Here is an 11,504-nt window from a genome sequence, read left to right as displayed (position 1 = left end):
ATGTTTATATATAGCATATATATACCCAAAAAAGAAATACTTAATATATAGATATATATATTTATATCTATATATATAATCATGTTATAATTTATTACAATTGGAAAATCATAACATAAGAGAATTATTATATCTCCCATAAATATAATCGAAAACAAACAACAAAGTTATTGCAATAAAGTTCAATCTATTGTGTCATGTAGATTTCTCTGTGCCGTTATCAATCGTGGACTATCATCTTCTTACTAAGGAAAAAATGCAAATTATTTTTTCAAAGAACCGTAGACGTCGCCTAGTTCAATGAAAAAAAAAAAAGAAGAAGAAGAAACGAGAAGGAATAAAAAAAAGAACAAAAATAAATTCTATTGTTTGTGAATAATTAGAACCGCAATATCTCACGTTTTAGATGCAATCAACATAAAAAATAAGAGTAATCGTCTTACGCACACTTTATCTTTTATATATTAACGGATTAGGATAGATTAGATCGAGCTCGACGTCTTCATGCTGAAAAACGTGAAAATAAAGTCCTTACTAGTTTCTGCGATTAAAAGATTATCGTCCCGTTGAATCTGTACGACCTTTTCTCGTAAATAGACAAACCTTACCTTTCAGCACTGTCAATAAAGAGAATACTAATTGTTCATTTGGGTCAGAAGGCTGTCATTTCTTTTTCGCTGGATTTCTTTGTGGTGTAGATGGTCTGCCTGCTTGACCAGTATTCATACCACCGTATTGATACTTTGCTTTCTTCTCTGAAGGTTTCAAGATCTGCACATGAAGACAAAATGAATGAAAGATTCTTGCTATTTAACTTTTTAATTATTGTAAATTACTTCTATTTATTAGTTCAATGTTTTTTTATTTTATTAATATTTAAACTACTGATTAGAAATGGTTCAGAATAATGATCCGATATAAATATGTGGGTTTATCTTTTTGTTTTTTTTTTTTTTTAAATATGTATATATAATCATGATTATACCTGGAAACTGCACATTAAAGTTTCATCGACGCTCATCATACCACCAGCATTGTCAAACTCTCCACAATAATTAGGAGCAGAAAAGAGAGTGACCAGTTGTCTTTTAGCAAAGAATTCGTAACCATCTTCGACAACTTGATGAGCTCTACATATTAAATCCATATCGTGACGATTTAAGAACTTGGACACAACGTCTGGACCAAAGGTGAAAGAAACACCTCTGTCGTTTTCTCCCCAACCCTAAATTCAAATATACCATAATATTTGTCTTACTCTCGAGAAGATAACTTAAAAATTAAGACTCATTTGGATTTATTTTACCTGAACATCTTTATCAGGGTCAGACCAAAGTAGATCGCAAAGAAGACCGGTATCAGGTACATCGGTGGGTCTCATGATCCTTTTGATCTGCTCCATACTCTATAAATATACAAATAAAATTGTGTGCATTATAGAGACAATTTTTAAAAACAAAATACAAAAAATAAAATTACGATGAAATCACCTGAAGATCTGGGCTGAGGCCACCATGACAACAAAAGATCTTCTCGTCGATAATGGCGGCTATTGGTAGACAATTGAAGCAATCGGTAAATGTCTTCCAAAGCTTTATGTTATACCTTCTTTTACATTCATCATAAAATCCATATATCCTGTTAATGCTGGCGCATTCATGGTTCCCACGTAGTAAGAAGAAATTCTCCGGATATTTGATTTTATAAGCCAGCAAGAGACATATCGTCTCAAGGGATTGCTTTCCACGATCAACATAATCACCAAGGAAGAGGTAATTAGCCTCCGGTGGGAATCCACCATACTCGAATAGTCTCAACAAATCCGTGTATTGGCCATGAATGTCGCCGCAAATTTTAAGAGGTGCTTCCAATTCCAGTAGTATCGGTTGTTGAAGAAAAATCTCACGGGACTTTAAACAAAGTCCACGTACTTCTCCCTCGGACATTGTTACTGTCTTCCCTGGTCTGCATCCTCTTACTGTGTTCACATAAATTACAATTTGTTATTCTAATAGATTGTTATTGAGTTTCATTCATTCTTTAGTTTTCGATAATGGAGGCATACGATTATTAGCAGGCAGCATCGCGAATAGCAGCATGGAGCATATTCTACGTTAAATGTAATACTTATTGTTTATATTTTTTCCCACGTGAGTCGAAAATAGAATATTCCCTGCTTATCGTACAAGCCAACTAATTTAAGGGTTGAACATCGGACTGACAAATCAACCTTGAGAAAAAAAATCCCACTTGCTAAAAAAACTTCTCTTGGTGACTCACCCTTGTGATACTAACAGATGAACGGATGAATGGATGGACACTTCTTTCTTATTATGATATTAATTGTCAATATATTTTGCCTATATGCTCTTTTCATTATAACCCATTTAATATAGTCTGATCTATCTTTTTAGGTAATAGTGAATCATATATTACTTATATGTACTTTTTATTTCATCAGAATCGTCAATATTTTTTTCCTTTATTTGTCTGACTCATTTATATTCAAATAATCGCCTAAACTATCTTTCATAAAAAATAATGAATTATACATCACATATGCAGATTGTGCTTTGTACATATATAAACTTTTATTTATCTAACTAGATTTATCTATAAACTCAGTTCACTTAACTCATTTATATTAAAATAATGCTAAAACCTATCTAATAAAAAAGAAACAAATTTGAATTATAAAGGTTAGACTTTATCAAGTTAAGTGTATATAATGGTTTATATATAATACGAACACAGAGCAGGAACTTACACATACATTAATACACAAACTCATACATGTATGGCATTTATATGAGTGAAAGAATCTATTATCGTTCTCCACCTACGACAATAACGATATTCATTCCAGAAAGAACGAGTTTCATATATCCTCTCCATGTTAACAAGAATTTTATTTCAAACAACGTATATGCATACACACCTACACACATACACGCGCTCATATATATATATAATATATATATGCGTGCGCGCGTGTGTGTATATGTAAATATACATGCATTGAGATATCACGCATTACGAATAAATGACCTTGTACAACTAAAAATATGGAACACAAACAGAAAGAAAAGAAATGAGAGAAGAGAGGAGAGAGAGAGAGAGAGAGAGAGAGAGAGAGAGAGAGAGAGAAAAAAGAAGTAAATGTTTGACATATACATACATATGATAATAAAGAGTGATTATGTAAAAAGGTAGCATAACAGCGGTCTCTTCGTACAGGTAAAAATGCAAAAAGAACGCGTAACGATCGATGATGTTCGTTCACGCGAACAATACTTCAACGTATATTTCGCGCCTCGTGAACAACGATATGATCGAGAGGGGATAGGCGATGAAGAGAAAAGAGTAATGTTAGGAAAGATGTAAAGTGGGGGAAAGGCAAGCTCATATGTTATTGTAGCAACACCTTTACACGACGCTTTTAGATCATTTTCTTTACAACCATCCTAATTCCTATCTTATTTCTTATTACGAACATGACATCATTTCAAAATATTCTTCTAATTATCATTATTAACATTGTAATTATGTACATTGTATGTATGTATGTATGTATGTATGTATGCATGCATGTACGTTGTGTACGCGTGTGTTATTTCTTCTTTTTAACCGATTTAATATATTTATAGACATAGAAATCAATCCGTCTAGAGTCGATTATTGAAAAACAACTTATATCGTTCAATTAGTTACGTAGTTTAAGTAAGTAAGAATATAATCTTGATAAATACATATTTTTATATTCTTCGATAATACAAACAAAAATGGTGGAAAGGGAGGGGATATTATTTGGAGAACGAGATTATTACGTATTCAATAAATAATCCGCGAAAATTTAAACATGCGTATGCAGGTTTATAGCAGCGTTTGAAAGATGTTACAGAAAATTCACAACTTGTGACATTTTTGAATATAAAAATTTCTTCGTATTCTTATTATTATTATTATTATTATTATTATTATTATTATTATTATTATTATTATTATTATTATTATTATTATTATTATTATTATGGTTGGCATAGTCCATTATCGAGGATAAAATGGCAAAGCTTTGCACACGCATCATAAAAACGTCTACTGGAGCTGCAACTCTTACAAGCGAATAACTCTTACGTATATATCGTCTATTTATTTGTGAATGTGTGAACGCGTTTTTTATATATATCGTATGTGTTACATATATCATACTACACTAATCAAATAAAATTTTCCGATACTACTACGTTGATTAAGACCAAATAAGGACATTCCGTCGTAAATTTATCTTACTGGTTTGACTCAGTTGTAGGTAAGATTAAAAAATAGCGGGATAATTGAAATTAGAAAGAAGGATGTCCTGAAAGAAAGAAGTCGTAGTAAGTACTTACGTAAAATGGAAGGGAAAGAAAGGGAGAAAGAGAAGAAAGAAAAGAATCAACAAAAATGATATTGCTAACCGGTTTTCAAGACATATAACCACCTTCCACGCTTCCGCCATTGTACATGCTGTTGTAAATAAAGTAAATAAGTTATGTATATGTATATATATGCATGTATGTCTTGCGCGAAGCTTTCGAGCGCGAAAAAGACGAAGGGCTGAAAAAAAATGAAAAAAATAAAAGAAGAAAAATATATAAAATAGGAAACCGTATATTATCGTTGGAATCTCTTTTGCAACAATAACTTCTGCGTCTACCCCGATTGCTATGAAAGGACGCTCGAGATTAAGCGAAAATTAGGTGAACTAAAAAAAGAAAAAGATAATATTATAAGTTAAAAATAAAAACAAAGTATACAAAATAGCGCAACTACATGGATTTCGTGGTTTGATTTTCTTTTAAATGTATAATATGCGTACCGACAAAATCCGACGAGAAAATATCTTTTAGCTTGGCTTTCTTCTGAACCTGGTCTTTCTGCGTGTTGTACACTTTGAGAGAGAGCATCGAAAGGGCCGACGACGCACGTTTTGTCGAGGGAAAGAGAGAGTGAGAAAAAGATTGAGGAAAAAGAGAAAGAGAAAAGGAGAGGCAAAAAGAGAAACAGAAAAAAATCGTTTTTTTCTAGTTATTAAAACTAAACAAAATATACTCGGTTAATCGAACATTTCACATTGAAAAATATTTTTTTAAAAATATATATTCGGTGTACTGGAAAAAAATTAAAAGAAAAGAGATCGATATTTATCACATTATTTGTTCTTATCTATCTATCTTTTCTTCTTTTTTCTTAAGCAAAGATTTCCTACATAACGTGAAAAAGACGCTCTCAACTAGAAATAGATATGTATATACGTAGAAGCGAACGAGCGAGCGAGCGAACAGCTCTCCCCTAAACTCTGAAATAATTAATCACGATATCTCATTGTATAAGTCATACGAAAGTAAAATGACAAAATGGTAAAATGGGACGACGCGTACCGTTCGATTTGTCGCGCTCGCTCGAAAATAAGTTGTGTGCACTGATGTTGCTGCTGTTGCTGCTGCGAAGTAGTAATACGCGACACGATAATACTTAGTTCGATTTAACATGATTATTTAATACGAATAAAAGCACGCCTCTTTGCAAAATCGAAAGCGAAGTTATTATTAATAATCTTACACTGTGATCTCTCGCGAGTACTCTTTCATTATCACGTACCTTCTAATAATCTTTGTATGAGGCTGTCGATGTTCAAGTCGACATCCGCCATTTTTTCTTGCCACTGACTAGCACACTGACGCTCGTAAAACGGTTAGTAGGGGTTTCCTCGGCACTTAGCTGTTTTGTTTGCGCGTTTACGGAAAGAGAGAGAAAGCTTACAGACGTATATGCTAAGAGCGTTGCGTGATAAACTCTTATCGACTGCTGATACGGACATCTTGTTTTGTTATTTCCCACTTTTTCTCAACCCTTCTCTCTCTACTCTCCATCCTACCTCTCTCTCTCTCTCTCTCTCTCTCTCTTTCTTCTTTCTTTCCTTGTTTAGCTCTGCTTTCTTCTTTACTCACTTTCGATTCTGATTTGTTCGACTGTCTCATTCTCGCTTCTAATTAGTTCAATTCTCTTCATCTTATTTCTGATTGGCTAGACTCCATTCATCTCGCTTCCGATTGGCTAGTTACTCTCTCTTTCATTTCTAATTGGTTAACCTACTCTTCTTTCTCACTTCACTCTCTTCGAATGTAAGCTTGTCAACTCATACAGAAGACAGTAGAAAATAATAAATTTTTTTTGGACCAAAAATGAAATAAAAATTAATTTAAAAAGGTATATCTCCAGTAAATAATAATTGAGTCGTTTACGTTTATATTTTGACATTATTTCATTTCTCTTTGCAATTTTTAGTATTACGTATATCTTTTTTCATCAATTGTAAATTGTAGTATACGTATATGTAATTGTAGTAACGTATATCTTTTTATCAATTTGTGTCTTATTTTTACATCAGACATCAACCATAAGGATAAACCCGTTAATTAATTCTTTGAAAACTATGAATAATATGTTTCCGTCAGTATGTTTATTATTATTTGTTTATCAGACGATTCAACAAATATCTACTATAAAATAGATTGTAAAATTCGCAATAATTTACAACTCTTTTTAACAGTGCGTAAGCCGTTGCAGTATACTACGATCAATAGATGAAAACGATTTAGTATGTTAATTATTTAGTATTTTCTTAACCGTACTTTCGATGATAGTCTGGTGGAGGATCAGTATAATCTTGTTGCAGATTAAATAGTTCAACATGATTCTTTTGCAAGTATTGTAAGAACTCATGAAAGTGCGATAACAATAACTGTATACTTCTTTCGTCTAGAGTAGTATAGGATAGCATACCGCCTAGTCTAACTGAAAATAAACGGAAATAAAATTATAGCATTAATTGGAGTCTTAAAATATTACATATTTAAATATATTATATATATAAGATATTTAGAATTGTTACCAAATAGTCGAAGTAAATGAAATGCTCCATACATTTGACTGGGCAACACATCTGGATTGTCATTCATCATCTGGATAAATTGTGGACGTTCCCATTTATATAATAATTGAAGACCTAAAGTAATGTTAAAGTAATCCCTAATTCCTTTAGTTATTTCCATAATGCTTTCCCTGAAACGAGTATTTAAAATTAAACATGTTATTGTTATAATATATCTTTTATCATAAATAATAAAAGATTATGGAAACTAACTTAGTAGATTCAGGTTTTCCAAGTGACTTTGATTCTACATAATCATCTAGAACCTTATCGACTGTATTCTTAACAGGAAGGACTGGTAATTTGTGGTGTTTTAATATTACTTCCGATTCATCTATCAGTACAAATTTTAATTCTTCCGGTATCTTAATTTTAACTTCAACCTTAGTCAAATATTCTTCATTTTCACCTGTTGGTTCTACTCGGCTGTAATATAATTCATTTTATTATTATTATTTTTTCAAAATATATTTGTAATAAAAAGAATAGAGTATATCAATAACAAACCTGCGTTTTTTGCGTGGTGCCTCGGTTGTAGAAGTATCATGAGATGTTGAAGGTGTAACAATACTACTAGCACTTTTACTAAATCGACTAATACTTTTATCAACATTTGCTACTGGTGTGCTAGCTCTACTATCTGTATCTTTTTCTCTACCAACATCGCTTCTTCTTCCTTGCGTTTTGGAGCCTGTGCTACCTTTTTTATTTTTTTGTGCGCTTTGTTGATTTGAATGTGCTCTTTGCACTTCACGCTGTTTTTGTACATTAGCTTCGTTATATTTTAATACACGACTTTCTGGCACCCATTCATCCCAGCTATTAATTAGATATAATATAAATTAGAACTCGTAATGAGAGTAGTCAAATTAGAATTTATCTCGTATACTTACTTTTTATTCCAACCAGCATAGTGAATAAAATATTTAATTTGTTTCTCTTTCGTGATGGATGACTTTAAACATTTGGCTTCGTAAATCAATGGTCCATGGAAACACAATACCTTTTCACCTATTTCACAGAAAATGAAATTAGTACATGTTGCAATACGTCAAATAAATAATTGTTCAAGCTATGTAATAATAGAGAAATATACCTTCTTGAAATTTGCACTTTGGTGGCATCTTCACAGTTTGTTGAATATTAATATTGCTAATAGTTATTTTAACCTATCGAATAAACCAAATTATCGTTTGTATTTAAGACCAATAAACCACTATGGATTATCGACAAGTGTTCATTAATTTCAATATAATGATTAAATTATTTTAAACAGTTCTTTGTATTTTTTCACTCAGTTGAGATGCATTCACAATCAACAGTAAACAAATTTATTTCATCTAACCAATCACAACACTAGAATTAACTATTAGCTCTGCATGTCTATAACTATATGTAATATGTATATGCATTATTTTTAATTTTCATTTTTTCATAAGAAATCACAGGGGTTATTTGGCCGCACCCTGTATATAATATGATTTATATTTCATTATTTGTAAGAAATAGTTGTTATATAATACATTGAGGAATATTACACACACCAATAATACTTTTTTATATAAAATAGTTCAAATAATAAAAAATAAATATATTATTTTGTTATGAAAAATTATAGGTTATAATCGGAGATATAGCATTATAGCTATATAATTCAGACTAAAGTATACGCAACGATCAATTATTCGATGGAAAACAACCTTAAAGTGTTACGTGAACGCCATTGGTTGAAGTGAATATACATATCAACATCATACATATACATCATATATATATATATAAATATATGTTACATATATATATATATATGTAAACAGAAAGTATAAAATCAAAAACAATTTAATTTTATTATCTTTATTTTTGTACATAACTATACATTCTTCTCTAAAATTATACACCAATTACCTTGATCATAGTAAGTATTTTTGATCGAAACCAGAGGAATCTCTGAACACAACATCGATAATTCATTTTCTTCAAAAAGATGATAATATCTGAGAAAATGATCACCGCTTTTTTTTTTCCAAGGTACAAGCATATCACTGTGAGTAAATTCTGTTCGATTTCTATGTACAGGAAGCAACAAATTTTGTTCAGTTTTTTGTAATGTACATGTATCATTACCATTATCATTTCTCTTATTAGTATTGTATTTTAAGTAGTTGGATTGCTTGGAATTCCTGTTCTGATTTTTCGCCCATACATAGATCAAACATTTACCATAAGGTCTAAGTATGCGTATCATTTCAGAGATCGCTTTTTTTCTTCTTTCTTCAGTCGACAAATGATGAATAACAGCGATACTTATTGCACCGTCTACTGATTTGTCTTTATACGGTAAATGTAAACAATCGGATAGGAGTACTTCGAAATTTCTTTCTCTACATATTTCTGTTAACTTAGAACTTCGATCGCAACCAATCTGTTAAATTTAAATTGACAACTGTATAAATATTATGTAACAATACAATATCACATATAATCTCGTGTGTTTGTTACATACTTTAAAAATATTTTCATTGGTTTGAAGATATTTGCCATTTCCACAACCAACGTCTACTATTAAGGAGCCGTCGTTTAAACTGTTTAAAAACTTGATTACATTAGGCCAACCTTTGCTTCGAGTTTCGCTAAAGTGATCTGAGATTTCATCATATACCTAAACACATTTTTTTATACGATTAGAAAATTGCAATTTGAATTAGATTATAATATATAAATCTACATTAATGATAAATCACACATACTTTATGTACATAAAATTGTTCTAATTCCATTGCCGACTTATTGTTAATAGAAGAAGAAAAGCAGGTTTTCTTTGAATCACAGTATTCAACGAACTTACAAGTACAAGGTCCTTTTTGTACTTTTCGAAATGTGAACGAAGTTCTTATACCTCGCATTTGTTTTACAATTCCATTAGGAGTTTCAATTAAATCGTTATGCTTTGAAGAAATTCCATGCATCCAGGCATAACGTGCTTCATCGGTCATAACTAACAACGAACGTCGAGGTAGTACAACATTGACTTTCGCATTTTCTTTTTTAAAATTCATAACACACGTAGAACCCAATGATAAAGAAAGTATAGTATTATTGAAAGGACTATGTGAGTCAATGTGTGGAGGTATTCCTTGAAATAAAGCAAATAAATATTGTAAATAGTATATTGATTATCTTTTTTTGTGATTAGTACCTTGACCAGGTAAATAACGATTAATAGTAAGTTGATCATAGTCGTATGCTCCGCATTCGTGTTTTTTAAATCTACCCTGTAAAAATCTACATTCTTCCGGAATTGGAATAATTGGTGTATTAGGATTAACATCGTTCGAATGATATTGAAATTCGTATCCAAAGTGTTTAGCTTTTCTTTGCTTTAGATCGGATAAAAAGGGTCCTACAAAAAAATGTATATTATATAAAAATACTTGAATATTTTAAATTAATAATATTACCATCTTCTGTCCAATCAATTATATTCAACAAGGAGTTCTCTTCTTCTTCGCTTATAAAATCTTCTATTACTTTAAGACCAGGTGGCAATATAGAATCAAGTGTATTCTTATTTAAATCAGGTACTAAAAAATATGAAAGTTGATGTTTAGTTTCTTAGATATATATATAACGAAAAAAATAAATAAGTAATATACCTGATTCAGTATATGTCAAATACAATGGTGTATTTTGACCATCCAATTTAAAGCGTCCATGTATTTTATTGTACAATTGAATAGCATCAGTTTCTAATGAACATTTAATGAAACAATAAGTACGTCCTAGTGGCATGATAAATTCACAATTAGATATTACAGGTGAAACAATATTCTGCAGCATTTCTTTATCTAATCCGGTGGACAAGCCTGCGTTGCAAATCAGTATATTCTATTGAAAAAAAAAAAAACTTAAAGGCGCAAAGATAAATGATATTAATCAAATGATAGAAGAAAGAACTAACTCTGGTAGGTTTGTTGCAACATTTAATATTCATATCCCTTATAAGCCTGTAGTATGCACGCTTTTGTTTTCTCACACTCTTAGTTATAATCTTAGACTCGAGTTCCATAATAACTATTTCAGCACAACGTTAACTGTATCGTGTATGAGTATAAATTGAGAACGTATTCACGTGGATTCACGTGTTACAGAATCGTACGACTAATAACCTACGATGACGATACTTAGAATAATATTAAAACGTGACGTGACTCATTTTATTACAAAAGAGCGAATCGTTGGGAAATACCTGAGGAAAACATATATAACCTAAAATTAAGACAAAAACATAATATTTAAAACTTATAAAATTTGAATCATCAATAAAATACTTAAATCAAATAATTCATATGAAGTTTGCCATAGTCTCGTAACGAGATAGAAACTACGGAATAGTAAATAGAAAGACAGAAATGAAGAAAAAGAAAGTATCTATTCTACAACCAGCCATATAACCAACGCGTGCAAATGGCAACAGCTCAAAGCAACGGCAGCAGAGCATTTAAACGACCGGCCGGTGAGGGAGTTACGTACA

The 11,504-nt window shown here is 31.1% G+C and overlaps 3 protein-coding genes across 7 annotated transcripts; all 3 read right to left on the bottom strand.

Annotated features, from left to right (window-relative positions):
• Positions 1 to 117: 117 nt before the first annotated feature.
• Positions 118 to 5,913, bottom strand: LOC106785312 (serine/threonine-protein phosphatase PP1-beta catalytic subunit). Of its 3 annotated transcripts, none has more exons than XM_014745643.1 (6): positions 4,859 to 4,961; positions 1,491 to 1,978; positions 1,307 to 1,405; positions 986 to 1,225; positions 609 to 771; positions 119 to 507 (listed from the first exon to the last, which is right to left on the bottom strand). In XM_014745643.1, exons 1-5 carry the CDS (start codon positions 4,944 to 4,946, stop codon positions 664 to 666), a joined length of 1,023 nt encoding a protein of 340 aa, XP_014601129.1. In that variant the 5' UTR covers positions 4,947 to 4,961; the 3' UTR covers positions 119 to 507; positions 609 to 663. The 3 variants fall into 3 exon arrangements, with proteins under 3 accessions (XP_014601130.1, XP_014601129.1, XP_014601131.1); XM_014745645.1 differs by lacking the exon at positions 4,859 to 4,961 and adding an exon at positions 5,641 to 5,913 and having other exon boundaries at positions 120 to 507; XM_014745644.1 differs by having other exon boundaries at positions 118 to 771.
• Positions 5,914 to 6,483: 570 nt separating this feature from the next.
• LOC106785286 (mortality factor 4-like protein 1) lies at positions 6,484 to 8,512 on the bottom strand. Its single transcript, XM_014745599.1, has 6 exons — positions 8,070 to 8,512; positions 7,867 to 7,984; positions 7,481 to 7,792; positions 7,187 to 7,399; positions 6,935 to 7,104; positions 6,484 to 6,837 (listed from the first exon to the last, which is right to left on the bottom strand). Exons 1-6 carry the CDS (start codon positions 8,095 to 8,097, stop codon positions 6,665 to 6,667), a joined length of 1,014 nt encoding a protein of 337 aa, XP_014601085.1. The 5' UTR covers positions 8,098 to 8,512; the 3' UTR covers positions 6,484 to 6,664.
• A 305-nt stretch (positions 8,513 to 8,817) lies between these two features.
• LOC106785310 (alkylated DNA repair protein alkB homolog 8-like) lies at positions 8,818 to 11,497 on the bottom strand. 3 transcript variants are annotated; one of them, XM_014745641.1, is made up of 9 exons: positions 11,430 to 11,497; positions 11,220 to 11,239; positions 10,932 to 11,139; positions 10,627 to 10,858; positions 10,432 to 10,554; positions 10,170 to 10,373; positions 9,721 to 10,106; positions 9,477 to 9,632; positions 8,818 to 9,395 (listed from the first exon to the last, which is right to left on the bottom strand). In XM_014745641.1, exons 3-9 carry the CDS (start codon positions 11,037 to 11,039, stop codon positions 8,844 to 8,846), a joined length of 1,761 nt encoding a protein of 586 aa, XP_014601127.1. In that variant the 5' UTR covers positions 11,040 to 11,139; positions 11,220 to 11,239; positions 11,430 to 11,497; the 3' UTR covers positions 8,818 to 8,843. The 3 variants fall into 3 exon arrangements, with proteins under 3 accessions (XP_014601127.1, XP_014601126.1, XP_014601128.1); XM_014745640.1 differs by having other exon boundaries at positions 10,932 to 11,239; positions 11,414 to 11,485; XM_014745642.1 differs by having other exon boundaries at positions 10,627 to 10,836; positions 10,932 to 11,491.
• Positions 11,498 to 11,504: the final 7 nt, after the last annotated feature.

Source organism: Polistes canadensis, unplaced genomic scaffold (assembly GCF_001313835.1).
Source record: "Polistes canadensis isolate GaletaPanama2010 unplaced genomic scaffold, ASM131383v1 scaffold_48, whole genome shotgun sequence".
In the NCBI taxonomy this organism is placed as follows: Eukaryota; Metazoa; Arthropoda; class Insecta; order Hymenoptera; family Vespidae; genus Polistes; species Polistes canadensis.
This window is presented reverse-complemented; position numbering and strand designations above follow the sequence as displayed.

Bases quoted from the DNA above. Each gene is read 5' to 3' on its own strand.
- LOC106785312 (XM_014745644.1), bottom strand. From the start codon at position 4,946: ATGCTCTCTCTCAAAGTGTACAACACGCAGAAAGACCAGGTTCAGAAG. The intron at 1,406-1,490 runs GTGATTTCATCG...GTATATTTATAG, and splicing joins GCCTCAGCCCAGATCTTCAG to AGTATGGAGCAGATCAAAAG. The intron at 772-985 runs GTATAATCATGA...CTTCATGTGCAG, and splicing joins CTTTAATGTGCAGTTTCCAG to ATCTTGAAACCTTCAGAGAA.
- LOC106785286 (XM_014745599.1), bottom strand. From the start codon at position 8,097: ATGCCACCAAAGTGCAAATTTCAAGAAG. The intron at 7,793-7,866 runs GTAAGTATACGA...TCTAATTAATAG, and splicing joins TATGCTGGTTGGAATAAAAA to CTGGGATGAATGGGTGCCAG. The intron at 6,838-6,934 runs GTAACAATTCTA...GTTTATTTTCAG, and splicing joins TCATTTACTTCGACTATTTG to TTAGACTAGGCGGTATGCTA.
- LOC106785310 (XM_014745641.1), bottom strand. From the start codon at position 11,039: ATGGAACTCGAGTCTAAGATTATAACTAAGAGTGTGAGAAAACAAAAG. The intron at 10,859-10,931 runs GTTAGTTCTTTC...TTTTTTCAATAG, and splicing joins GTTGCAACAAACCTACCAGA to AATATACTGATTTGCAACGC. The intron at 9,396-9,476 runs GTATGTAACAAA...TAAATTTAACAG, and splicing joins CCAATGAAAATATTTTTAAA to ATTGGTTGCGATCGAAGTTC.